Here is a 15058-nt window from a genome sequence, read left to right on the forward strand (position 1 = left end):
CCAAAGTTGAAAATGAAAGTCTACATGCAAAGGAATTACTGTCTTACAGGATAAAAAAGAAAAACAAAAAAGGAAATCCAAGAAAACCTTTTAAAATTTAGACAATGAAGGTAAAATTATATATTCATTTCAAATTCAGTTCTAAATAATAGCTACATTTCATGAAATGTCAACATGGAGTAGAAATAAGAATTTACAAAAACTTTAAACAATGCTAGTACCTAAACTTTTTGACAATGGTAGAACCTAAACATTACTGCATTTTCCTATTTTTTTCTAAGAAATGTAACTAATTATGAGCTACATTTGGAAACTGGCCATGTCATTCATAACCATTTGGTGGTTGATTCTGACTTTAGAGATATATTTTTAATATTTTAAAATGCATTTTTTTCAAAATGTCAGTTAGTTACAAATCATATTCTTAAACTGTCCTTATCATTTAAAACTACTGAGTCTGTTGGCTCTGACTTATTATAAAAAGATAAACAAAATCTATCTTTTCACCCACATCCATTAGTATGCCTAAAGTGTGACCCTCTCTGCCTTTCAAAAGCATTAAAACCAAGGTCTTGAAGCCTGAGCAATTCAAATCAATTTCACTATTTCTTTTATGCTTATTACAATTGCAAATAATTTCTATACTGCATGCTGCCAATAAAATTCTTTCAAACTATATTACTCTACCAACTGGTTTAAAATAGCACTTAATAATTTTCCATATCTGAACAGGACTATCTGCCAATATGCATACGGATAATTTTTTCTGAAAGTACACCTAAGTATATTTTAATACTTTTTTTTTTTTTTTTTTTATTTTAATACTTTTTGATACAGTTAGTGAAATAAATTTTTCTAAGTGGCTGGAGACTTACAAACGTTTGGAGAAGCATATTCCTTTGGCTTGTAATTTCACTGCACTGTCTTTCTAAGGCATTTTCATGAGTTTTCAAAAGCTGTAAGAGGAAGGCTTTTTCAGAAAACTGCTGAATCTTTAAAGTAAAAAAAAACAGAAATCAGAATGAAACAATTAGACATTTTAGGGTACCTTAGTTAATAGAACAGATCTGTATAGTATAAAATTTTTATATTAATCTTTAAAATGAAAAATAAAATTCACAGTAAACATCTTACTTTATATGCTCTATCTTAAATTATTGTATAAATGCTTTATAATTATAATTTTTATAATCTCTTCCCCTAATAAGACTATAGGCGCCTCAAGGGCAGAGACTGTGTTTACTTTTTCCTTTCTAATACCTAGCACAATTTGTACCTTAGGTACTAAAGCTTTTTGATGACACACATTGAAATCTGCTTTAAGACAGCTTGTTTTAAAGAACAAATTTCTATTCTCATCACTTACATGAAAGATATGGATGAATAAATCATGACTAATCAAATTATGAGATAAAGTCTAAAAACCACAGGCAAAAACCTAGTCCCATGACTATAGTTATACCAAATAAAACACAAATCTGCTAAAGTCTTCAAATGGGTTTTGAGAACTCATTTTTTATTTTAGTACCTCATTTGGTTCTAACTAGCAAAAGATAAAATAAACATTAATATTAGATATGTAACTGTTATTTCATTTGGGCTGTAAAGAATAGCATCTCTTGAGACCACGAACATTGAAATGAAAGTCAGGAAGCTTTAATATATAAAAGCTAAAAATGATGCCAGACTGGAAATAATCTTTCCACTACATTCACTACTGGCCCTCATAAGAAAGCATCACTTCAAATCTGGGGCTGTTCCCATCTCCACAGAGAAAAGGAAAAGGAAATAAATTCAACTTAAATTGCAGAAAGCAAGATTTACGTTAGCTGTAAGAACTTCCTCAAGGTGAGAGACAGGTTGTGAAATCTCTGTCCCAGAAGCTATTGAATAATAAAGAGCTTAGGAATAGTTTAGTCCAGAGGCAAAGGGTTGGCCTAAAAGACATTTTGAAATGATATGGCTAAAAAGCCCTAGAAATACTGGCATTAAAAAGAAAGCAGCTGAAATAAAACAGAAAATATGATCTTAAATTTATATAATATCATAGCCCATCTGCCCATACCTTCAGCACTTGGTGCTGATTTCATCAACTTTATCTTAAGAAAGGCATCAATAGAGAAAGATTAGAAAGGTGCAATTTACATGACCAAAGGAATTCAGAAAATACTTTCAAAATTGGGGGAAGGGAGAATGGGCAGTTAGTATTTTACTGTCTGAGAAGACAGAAATTAGAAAACATATGGTCTGATCTATAAAATTATATAGAAACTGGTAATAATGGTGAACAAGAGTATGATCATGAATTTTATCACATTTATTTTGAATAAGAAAATACTTCTGAGCTATTTAGTATATATTATATAAATGAGAATAAAATGAGTTCCAGAGAAGTAATACCTTAACAAAGGTTATATAATTAATTAGGGGCAAACCCAGGACTAAAATTCAGGTCTTCTGACTTTATTGCCTCTAAATCATGATACTAATATGTAAATATTAGAACTATTTCAAAGTAGTAAAAAGATACTTTTGGTACTAAAAAGGGACTTCAGTCTCTGACAACAGCATAAATTGAAAGTATATAAGTTTAAGAGACAGAAAAATTACCAAATACTAGGTCCATCAGAATTTATTGAGAAAAGGTTGCTTGCAGGATATTCCTAACTCTCAGAGTTGCAATTATGAACAATAACCATGAATGTTTACAAAACTGCTTTGAGACCAAATATCAGGCTGGATAAATTTTGGTTTAATCCAATTAGGTATTTCATGTAACATGCCTTTCAGAATCAAAATTCCTAAATTCTGATTCTGTTTCTACCACTGATCTGTAGTCAAACCTGCATTGAAAACCAAAAATGGAGAAAATATTATTTATCAAACTAAGGAATTTTAAAATAAGACAAGCAAATTTATCACTTGAATTCACAAAAGCCTTATGTTAAGGACTCAGAAATTAAGGTGCTCTGTTTCCAGCTATCACTAAGACTTAAAATTATCACTGAGCTCATGTCTTCTTTCTTAAAAGGGAAAATAACAATTATTAAGGAGAGATATTAGACATATTGGCATTTAATTGGAATGTTTTACCATAACCTGAAAAGATGAAACCTATATACCCCAAATGAAAATCAGACAGCTGTTCAAAAGATCTATAAGAAGGGTAGAGCTATAATTTTCCTCTTCCCTAAAATTCTATGTAAATTATCCATTTTGAGGTCTTTTCTATTTTTTTGTTTTCATTCTTATTATTGGTGTACTCTTCATTCTTACTTTGTTTTACACTCTGTCTTATCTTTTACTCACACATTTTCCTCTTTTAATCAAGATCTAAAAAGCCCCAGAGAATCAATAACTACAGAAAGATTACAGTAACATTAATTTTTAAATTTACTTAGGATCTGTGATGAAAACATTTAATGCATAATGGAATTGGCAAGTAGGGAAAAGAGAGTAAAAGAGAAAGAAGCAGGACTTTGGAAAAGCTCAAGTTAGGAAGGTCAAGAAAGAATAGATTGCCTACGCTGACTCACAAGTTGAGGAAGGCAGTTAAGTTATGGTTGCAGAAACTACATGGGGTCTAATATTATTAGACCTTCTATTTTAATGGAACTAATGGGACAAACGCCTTAGGATTTATCCAGTTCCACTCTACCAAGTATAAGTTATTAACTCTCACTACTAAAAAAAGCTTTTCAAGACCACCTATTTGCAGAACGTGTTTCTCATTGTTCCTTTTGTTCTTCCTGTTATCACAACTCATTTCTTAAATTATTTTTCACATTCTTGCTTTTGAAAACCAGACCTACTGATGTATAAATATTCCAAATATAACCCTGAAGATGTTGATAGGATCACAAGATGAGGTCATTTCACAGAATAAATAATCATCAGAAATCTCTCTCACCTTTCTTTTGTCGCAAAAGTGATGGGTAGGAATCAGAATTGGGAAGATACTAGAAGAGATGTAAAATTGTAATTTAAAAAGATATTTTTGAACTTATCTGAGTCAGGTTTGAATTGAGGCACTATCTTATATCCATGGTAGCCTGGACATCCATGATAAATAAAAACTTAAGAAACTATTGGCTGTATCTGCTAAATTACCCAGGGATCTCAAGGGGCTACAAATGATAAAAAGAAAAGGGTGGAAGGTTCAAATTTCTCTTTCTAATCTCTTTCCTTCCTCTGACTACAAATGAAATGAAAATATTTGCGCACAGCCTTAAAGTTATATGCTAGAATCAAATAGCCAAGCTTTGTCAGAAAATATTGCTGTTTCGGAAAATTTTAATTTATAACAGTGCCAACACTCTGGTTAATTTTACTTCTCTCAGAAATAAACACTTTTTTTTCCCTTTCCCTGTCTTATTTTTCCTGGGATATTTGATTTTTCAAAAGAGCTTGTAGTTTCCCCAGTCAGTTGACTTATCTGGTCAACTAGGTCAGTTTTCAGCATAGCCATGATTTGTGACTCTTCACCACTCCTGCTGCTTGGGCACCCTTAGGTATTTTTCTACCAGAATAACTTGAAAATTGAGAATGACTGAGGATTTGAAATTAATGTTTGGGTCCAAGTAAGCAAAGTACAAAGTACAATCTACACTTTGTTGTGGTTGCTGTTGCTTAAAATAATTTCAGGCTTTAGGAACTGGTATTTTGCTGACTAAATGCTCTGCCCAAGAGTAAAACATGCAACACTATATAGGAAAACATGAAAGTTAGGTAGAAGATTTCACATTCGTAATCACAGCAACTGGGGAAATAATGCGTTTATTATGACTATGATAAAAGACGTTTCAACACTAGAGTACATCAATGAATACTGTATCAATTGCAGATATTAACTTTTTAAAAAAATAGATCTATTTTTTATAAATACATTTCTTAACCACAGATGCAATGCTTAAAGAAGAACTCACTATGACACAGTAATCCTAATATAGTAAGCAAGGAAGGTTCAATATTAGTAAATATTAGTCCTTATAATGGCTTATAAGGCTTTACATGATTGCACTCTTATTCCCTCTCTAATCTAATCTTCTACCAGTTTCCTCCTCAATCACTCCTCTCTAGCCACACTGGCCTCCTTGTTATTCCCCGAACATCCAGCCACACTCTCTCCTCAAGGCCTTTGCACTGGATATTCTATGCCTGGAAATCTCTTTCCCCAGATTCCTCATGGTTCATTCCTTCATCTCAGTCAAGTCTTGGCTCATCTCTCATCTTTTCATTAAGGATTATCAGGATGCCTGATAAGACCACTGCTATTTACGTCTGTTCTGGAAGTTCTTGTTAATGCAATATGTCAAGAAAAGGAACAAGAGACAACAATTATTTAAAAAGCTGGCACACAATTCTCTCTCTTTTGTTTGTTTGGGCAAATGTGATTACTGTGTACCTAATAAATCCAAGAAAATCTACTGAGAAACTTAGAAATAGAGAAGAGTTCAGTAAAAAGGCTAGTAACAAAATAAATACCAAAAACTAGTATTTTTTCTATTTACCAACAATAAATAGAAAAAAGCATGGAAAAGATCCCATTTACAACACCAAAAACTAAACAAACACAAAAAAACTTAATATGAAGTATGTGGGACCTATATGAAAAAGCCTGCACTGAGGCACATAAAAGAAGGTATAAATAAATAGAAAGATATGCTATATTTTTTTTTTAATAAATTTATTTATTTATTTATTGGCTGCGTTGGGTCTTTGTTGCTGCGCGTGGGCTTTCTCTAGTTGCAGCGAGCGGAGGCTACTCTTCGTTGCAGTGTGCGGGCTTCTCATTGTGGTGGCTTCTCTCGTTGTGGAGCACGGGCTCTAGGTGTGCGGGCTTCAGTAGTTGTGGCTCATGGGCTCTAGAGCACAGGCTCAATAGTTGTGGCACAAGGGCTTAGTTGCTCCGTGGCATGTGGGATCTTCTTGGACCAGGGATCGAACCTGTGTCCCCTGCATTGGCAGGCAGATTCTCAACCACTGTGCCACCAGGGAAGCCCCTATGCTATATTCTTGAATGTGAAGATTCAGAGTTGTAAATATATCAGTTCTCCCCAAATGAACTTAGTATAATCTTAATTAAAACCCCAATACTTTTATTTTGTTGGAACTTGAAAAAATGATCTCAAATTTATCTAGGAAAACAAAACAAAACAAAAAAAAGAATCAGGAAATTCCTGAAAAACAAATTGTCATTCCACAGGGTCAAAGATATTTTAAAGCTAATGTAATTAAGTGAATATGATACTGGTGCCAAAACAAACAGATTAACAGAATAATATAGAATATCTAAAAACAAACACAAATATACAGTTTCACATATATATATATTACACACACACACATATATATATCATAGTCAATGAGAAACATGTGACATTTACCCAGGCAAAAATGGAGAATCATTTTTATTTAAAATATTAAAGAAAAATACCTGTAAAAGTACTGGAAAAAGACATTGTTTAAACAATGAATTTCAGAAACAAACAAAAGGATTAAAAATTCTAGCAACATAAACATTCTAAATTTTGATTAAAAAACCATAAAAAGCCAAGCTACAAATAATAAAATTTGCAACAAATGACAAAGAAAGGGTAATACCTATAGCACATAAAAAGCTAGAATTCAGTGAGAAAAAGACAAGGAATGGATATGAATAGGCAAAGCACAAAGTAAATATGAACAATCTGAACAAATGAAAAAATATAAGTAAACTAAAAAGTTCAAATTAAAACCATAAAAGATGCCGTTTTTCTTGTATTTGTAAAAAAAATCAATAATTTCTATTGTACAAATAGTGATATTGTGGGAATATAAACTGGAACTTTTCTGGAGGAAAATTTGGAAATTATCAAGAGCTTTAAAAGTACAGTTGACCCTTGAACAACACGGAGGTTAGGGGCGCTGACCCTTGCTGCAGTCAAAAATCTGCATATAGGGACTTCCCTGGTGGTGCAGTGGTTAAGAATCCGCCTTCCAATGCAGGGGACACGGGTTCGAGCCCTGGTCCAGGAAGATCCCATATGCCACGGAGCAACTAAGCCCGTGTGCCACAACTACTGAGCCTGTGCTCTAGATCCCGCCAGCCATAACTACTGAGCCTGTGCACCTAGAGCCCATGCTCCACAGCAAGAGAAGCCACCGCAAGGAGAAGTCCGCACATCTCAACGAAGGGCAGCACCCACTCGCCACAACTAGAGAAAGCCCGCGTGCAGCAACAAAGACCCAACGCAGCCAATAAATAAATAAATAAATTTATTTAAAAAAAACTGCATATAACTTTACAGGTGGCTCTCCATGTCCACAGTTCTAATCCACACATTCAATCAATTGGATCATGTAGTATTGTCGTATTTATTTTTAAAAATCCTCACATAAGTGGACCCATGCAGTTCAAACCTATGTTGTTCAAGGGTCAACTGTATCTACCCATTGACATCGCAATTTGATTTCTAGGACTTTATCCTAAAAACATAAGTGCACACAGATGTATGTATAAAAGTATCATCACAGTGATATTAATAATAGTAACTATTAATAGTAATAGTAAATATTTATCAATAGAAAACTAGTTAACTAAAATATGGTATAGCCATTTACTATGCTACCATTAAAAACTGCTTATTTAGATATATATTTACTGATATACCCAGGGTATAGTGAATGGAAAAAAGCAAATCATTTAAGAAAAAAAAATACATGCATTTAAACAATTCTGAAAGAAAACCTATGAAAATATTAACTATATGGCAGAACTATAGGTGGTTTTCACTCTGCTTTTTGCCTATCTCTATCTTTTGAATATTGCAGTAAACAGGCATTACTTTTATGAAGAGTTAAAATAATAGAGCTAGTTCAATTCAGCAAAAAACAAACAAAAAACTGCACGTTCACCAAATATAATGGCATCAGATCCTCAGAATTTCCCAGGAATATAATCCACTCTTCCAGTAGGGACATAAGCAAGCACTCTTAATAAAGACTGAGAGGAGCAGGAGCTCATAATAAAGAGGCAAAGAACATTTTAGAGTAACAGCCTGATCTACTTTCCTACTGTGGTGGTCACGTATCTCCCATTCCTTCTGCATTTCTGTCTTCTCTTGAGAGAAATTGATTAGAATTTTAACCAAGGGAAACTGGACTATATTTAAAGCCATGGAACTAGTTTTAATCAAAGAAGCTGAGGTAGGCAACCTTTCAACTTACCTTGAAGTATTAATTCAGGCAATAACAATTCATAAGACCACACAAGCACCAAAGGCTATATAAGAAATTTTTCCTGCAGCATCGAGATCACAGGCACAGCTATGAATAGCCAGTTTGCCTTTGACTGTTTCCATACACCTTTTCTGAACCCTTCTGGTGTTCCAAAGTCTACAGATAACCTACATCTACCCTTCTCAAAGTAACCCTCCATCTCCAAAATTTTTCTTCCCCTTTTCCTCAAAAAAACCTCCCATTTGTAGAGAACTGCTGATTCAGCTAGATATTAATCTGATTAGGGAAAGAAGAGTAAAGTACAAATACTGATAGGCCAAGAACATTCTGTAATGATACTTCTTAATCTGAAAGACTCTCGCTGGGGAGCTACTTTGAAATAAGGTGACTTCCGTGCAATTTGGCAACTTAGGAGGCAGGACCTCACCTTACCTATTACTACATCTTCCTGTTCTGTCAGGATATAAGACAATGGAATGCTGAGGGCAGTGATTTTTCATGTACTGCTTTCAATGGAAGATCTATAAAACGTCACAGATTCTTTAAAACATACATTTTCCTCCTCATAATAAGAAACCTTGGCACACGATCAAGAAAAGATCACACCTCAGTCAAGTATTCCACAATAACACTAGAAATTGGGTTGGGGATATTCACATCAACCTGTCAAACAGCAGTTTTAGTTTTAAGAAGACAGTTCATTCTTCAAGAACTCAAGAAAACAAGAATGGGACAAATAACAATTTATATATTATAACTGTTGGCAAAACGCAAGTCTGAACAGTTCTCACAGAATAACAACATACACTCTACAAAAATACCGTCACAGAAGAGAAAAAGAGAAGTGCCTGACAGATTATAGAGAAAGAGTATTAATACACCTATAATAATTTTACTACAAAGTACAAAAATTTTTTTGTTAATCAACTACCTGATGTCAAGAGGATGCAAACAAAGATATGTCCACTAAAAAACAAGAGCAAGCAAGGACATAAGAGAATAAGATAAAAATACAAGCTGAGATAAAAAGATAGAAAATTTTTAAAAATGTAAAAAAGACAGCAACACAGAACTTAAATTTGCAGAGAGTATTAAATAATAGAACTAACACTGTAAAAGATGGAATCGGTGATATAAAGTATAAAGAATTGTCCAATACTGCTGAAACTAGCAAATAACAGAACATAATAGATTCAGAGAACAGAGAACAAAGATCCAAGCTATAAGAAATAAGGGTACTTGAAAAATAAACCAGAATATAACATTTACAGTTAAAATGGGAGACTTATCCTTGGACTAGACAAAATTGACAGATACACAAATTTGTTTATCTGTGCACACATTTGGAATCATGAGGATAAAAAAACGATTTCTACAGCAACCAGGGAAGAAAAAAGAAACAAAACAGTTTCATGCACATATTCTTCCTGAAAAATTACTTGAACAATCACACAGATTGACCAAAAGATAAATAAAAAATAGGAACTCAGGAATGAGGAAGTTGAAGCACTAAGGTATTTTACAGTGAAGAATTCTGGTTAATATGACAATCCAAACAAATATGGGAAAGACCAACTTTCTATTCAAAGACAGAGAAATGCTGGATAAAACATAACTAATTTAAAATATATGTCATTTACATAGGTAAGCCAAAAAGCAAGAGACAGAAATAATCATGCCAGAAATCATCATGCTAGAATTCAAGTCCAAGGGGTATCTTTGAGATTGGATACAGGCAACAGAGGCTAGGGTTTTAAAAATGCCCAAATAATACTCAAAGTGAAAGCCAAAGGGAGATACTGGGCTCATTCGATAAAGTTAGGAATAAAATAAACAAATGGGACCTAATTAAACTTATAAGCTTTTGCACAGCCAAGGAAACCATAAACAAAATGAAAAGACAACCTGGGGGCTGGGAGAAAATACTTGGCAAATGATGTTACCGATAAGGGATTAATTTCCGAAATATACAAATAGCTCATACAGCTTAATATCATAAAACAACCCAATCAAAAAATGGGCAGAAGACCTAAATAGACATTTTTCCAAAGAAGACATACAGATGGCCAACAGGCACATGAAAAGATGCTCAAAATTTCTAATTATTAGAGAAATGCAAATTAAAACTACAATGAGGTATCACCTCACACCAGTCAAAATGGCCATCATTAAAAAGTCTACAAATAATAAATGCTGGAGAGGGTGTGGAGAAAAAGGAACCCTCCTACACTGTTGGTGGGAATGTAAATTTGTGCAGCCACTATGGAAAACAGTATGGAGGTTCCTTAAAAAACTAGAGTTACCATATGATCCTGCAATCCCACTCCTGGGCATATATCTGGAGAAAACTATAATTTGAAAATATACATGCACCCCAATGTTCATAGCAGCACTATTTACAATAGCCAAGACATGGAAGCATGTCAAGAATGAGATTGATAGTTATGGTTACCAAAGGAGACAGTGGGGAAGAGGGGAGAGATAAATTAGGAGTTTGGTATTAACATATACACACTACTATATATAAAATAGGTAAACAACAAGGACCTACTGTATAGCACAGGGAACTATAGTCAATATCTTACAATAACCAATAATGGAAAAGAATCTGAAAATGAATATATATATATATTTACACACACACACACACACACACACACACACACACTTGAAACTAACACAACATTATAAATTAACCATACCTCAATAAAAAAAAAAAAAAATGCCTGGAAGGAAACTGCTAACAGAGACTACCTCTCAGCCTGGAAATGGGGCAAGGGAAGGAGTATAAAGACTTCAACGACTATCACTCTTTTAAACTAAACTGTTGCTTTTGTTTTTTGCAAGAAAAAAAAGTGCCTATGCTGGCTATGCAAGCAGAGTAACAAAACTCCATCCACTGGCTTGGAGATGCAGCATAAAAGTGAGCTGCCTCCATTGATTCATGAGTGGAAGAAGAATCATACCCAAGAAACCCCAAACCCAAGCTTGAATTGTTCACGGATGTGAGATTCAAATGTCTCCTAGCCATGCAGTGCAGAAATCCTGAGCTCAAAAATTAACATGAAAACTGGTCCTGAACAAATGAAATCTGCAAGGTTCTGGCAGCTGCGGTGAAACTGCTCCTTAGGAACATCTTTTTTATCAGGAGAATATGTAGGACTCCCAAGAAAGAAAAGCCCTGCTAAAGATAAGTTCACAATAAAAAATTTTAAAGCTCATATACAAATGTACCACCATGTGAGAAGGCCATCAGATGAAACAAGCAGAATTCACAGAAAAGGAAAACAGAAAACAGAGAATTCTAAGAGAAAAAAATTAAATTAATTTATTCACTCAATAATATTTATTTAACACCTACTGTGATTCAGGCACTGTTCTAGACACTGGGAATAACGGTAGTGAATAAAATAGATGAATATGTATTCCTTGTGTAGCTTACATTCCACTGGGCAGAGACAAACAGTAAACAGATCAATACAAATACATCAAGAGAAATTAAGTGCCACAAAGAAAAATAAAGCAGAATAAAGGACAGAGATACTGATGGCATAAGGTCATATTATTTTATATATGGAGCTAAGGGAGGGTCCTCTACAGCAGCCGTTCTCAAACTTTCTGATCTTATGACTTTTGGTCTTTATGACTTTATGGTCTTAAAAAATTACTGAGAACTTTTATTTGATGATTTTTGAGTTATATCTATAAATATTTTCAGTATCAAAGATTAAAACTGAGAAATTCTGAAAACACTTAATTCATTTAGGAATAACAATAAATCCACTGTATGTTAAAATATATTTTTATGAAAAAATAATATTTTCCACAACAACATAAAAATAGTAAGAAGAGTTGCATTTACATTTTTTGCAGATCTCTTCTAACAAAAGACAGTTGGGTTCTCATATCTGCTTCCTTATTCAACCTTTTGCAATATGTTTCTTGGTTGAAGTATATGAAGAAAACCTGGCCTCACATAGATGTATAGTTGGAAATGGGAGGGTTATTTTAATACCCTTTCCAAACAATTATGCATATTCTTAAGGAACTTAATAAGTGTTAGTTCCTTAAAGGTTGGTTGCAATGTGGAATCTGAAACCACTTCAATAAATTTTTCATCCTCTGTTACAATAAAAACCACTGGTCTATTTTGTGCTTTGAGTGGATCTTTTATCCATGCACAATTCTGTAAAATTATGTGCTGGTTATTTGGAAAATATTCCTTCACTGAACTATTCAGATCCTCCAAATGTTGATACACTTCTTAATACAATACTAAAAAATAACACTTATTAATATCACCAACAAACTCATTAGAAAAGTCTTTCAGTACTGGGAAACTGTCAAGCTTACAATGACAAATCTGAGTCTTCCAGAATTCTAATTTTTGTTTGAAAGGTTGAATATTATCATTGGCAAAATAATAATAATAATATCAGATTTTTGCCTTGAAATGTCAGGGTCATTTCATTCATTTTTGAGAAAATTTTGCCAAATGCTCAAGTTTAAATAACTATCCTTATCTGTCAATTATTCAAGTAAAAATGGTATTCCAGAAAAAGAATAGCTAGTTCATACTGCAACTCAAACAATCATACAAATACTCTCCCTTGAGACCATCACTGTACTTTGGAATATATAAGTATTTTATGTGAACTTTCCATTTCAACACACAATATTAAAAACACATACACACCATGGTCAGTTTCAAAACAATATTTTTTACACTTTAATCAAGGGCATACAGTGAAACTGGTGGGTTTTGTTTTTTTAGTGTGAGTGGGTGGCAATGAAGAATACAATGACTACTAGTAGTTTGTTTCCACTGCCTTAACTTGTGCTAAGTTGCCAACAGTTTGACTCACCATTGCCATTGCACCATCAATGTACGTATCAGCACAGTGAAAATGGCAAAATAATAGCTTTGTATTATTAAGAAAATAGCTTGACCTCACAAAACTCCTGTAAGAGTCTTGGGGACGCCCGTGGATCACAGATCACACTTTGAGAACTACAGCTCTAAAGGGGCAATTGAGCCTAGAAGTAAGGTAACCAACCATCAAAATTTGCAGGAGACTGTCCCAGTGTTAGAAATGAAAGTCTCACATTCTAGTAGAATGGTTGGCCACCCTACTGGGAGACAGCTGAAAGAAGTGAGTGTGTATAAAACACTAACAGCTGAGGGAAGAAACATTTCAGGCAGAGGAGACAGCAACTGCAAAGGCCCTGTGGTCAAATAATGGTTGGTATATTCAAGAATAAAAGAACCCATTGCAAAGGTACACACCCTAGAAAATCAGATTATCCCCAGTCAGGTGGGCTACTAGAAAATGCCCAGTGCTACACTCAGAAAATATATGATGAACTCAACTATTTCCACATTTTAGATAATTATTCATGACAAATGTGATAAGGCTTTCTTTGTAAAATTACATAGAGAAAGTTTAAAGTAATTACACAATTTAAAAAAAATGAGAACATCAAGAATTTTGAGTTCACAGTTAGGTTTATATAGTTGAAGTTGCTTGATGTCAACTCTCTAAGGCAGAAAGTTGTTATATAATTTATTTGCCAATTACTCTTGGTGTTGTTTAGGAGTTGCTCAATGAATATTTGTTGAGTGAATGAATAGGAGAAGAGAACATAGCTAACTGATTTTCTAAGAAATCACAAATCAAAAGGTAAACTTTTAAAAAGGCATTCTTTTGTGCTGTATATTCTTACGAGGTTAGCAAACTAAATGTTAATCTCATGCTTTCTGCATACTGAGCCACAAACTTACTGTCTTTAATTAGAAGACCATTCTCTCAGTTCCTGGAAAGGAAGCTTTTTTTTTCTGTTCAAAACTTTTCTAACATTTTAGGGTAAACAATTTATTTACAGTAGCTCTTTTAAAAAAAGGAATAGAAGCACACTAGTAGATTTAACAATTAGAAACAGTGCAGTAGATTTTCCACTTTGTGGATCCAAGCCAGGAAGTGTGCAACTTTTGTGATTTAAAAGCACTTGCAAATAGAAAGCCTATCTGGCATACTGTTATTCAGTTTGCTCTAAACGCTATTACCATGAAATATTCTTCAGATTTATTTTCTTAAGATCATGAAAACAAATTTGAGAAAAAGGAGTCCAACAAATGTTATATGTAATAATTTTTTACTTCATTTGGAAATACAATAATTCAGTTCTATTAATATGAAGAGAGATTACTACTTCTCAGAGATAAGGCCCCTCCATAAAAGAATTGCAACCAATTATATGACCAATAATTAAGTAGCTCATGTTAAGAATAGATGTGCCAAATGGCCAATAAGCATCTAAAAAGATGTTCAACATTAATCTCATTGGGGAACTGGAAATATAAACCACAACGAGATACCACCTCCCATCCACTAAGATGGCTATCAAACGAACAAACCAACCAACCAAAACCCCCAAGAAAATAAGTGTTGGTGAGGATATAGAGAAACTGGAATCCTTGTATATTGCTGGTGGGAACGTAAAACGCTGCTGCTGTTATAGAAAGAGTCTGGTATTTCCTCAAAAAGTTAAACCTGGAATTAACCATATGACCAAGAAATTCTACTCCTGGGTGGAATACCCAAGAGAATTGAAACATATGTTCTACAAAAACTTGTACACAAATGTTCACAGCACCATTACTCACAATAGCTAAAAAGTGGAAACAACCCAGTGTTCATCAACTGATGAATGGATAAACAAAAGTGGTGCATCCATACAATAGAATATTACTCAGCCATAAAAAGGAATCAAGTACTGACACATGCTGCAACATGGATGAACCTTGAAAACATGCTAAGTGAAAGAAGACAGTCACAAA

At 33.7% G+C, this 15058-nt stretch overlaps 1 protein-coding gene across 1 annotated transcript in view; it reads right to left on the reverse strand.

Annotated features, from left to right (window-relative positions):
• CCDC172 (coiled-coil domain containing 172) overlaps positions 1–15058 on the reverse strand; it is a 42471-nt gene that overhangs the window by 15779 nt on the left and 11634 nt on the right. Inside the window, exon 3 of the mRNA XM_061193025.1 lies at positions 876–992. Within this exon, the coding sequence (XP_061049008.1) occupies positions 876–992 (117 nt within the window). The remainder of the gene's footprint in view (positions 1–875; positions 993–15058) is intronic.

The sequence above is a fragment of the Eubalaena glacialis genome, chromosome 1 (genome assembly GCF_028564815.1).
Source record: "Eubalaena glacialis isolate mEubGla1 chromosome 1, mEubGla1.1.hap2.+ XY, whole genome shotgun sequence".
Taxonomy (NCBI): Eukaryota; Metazoa; Chordata; class Mammalia; order Artiodactyla; family Balaenidae; genus Eubalaena; species Eubalaena glacialis.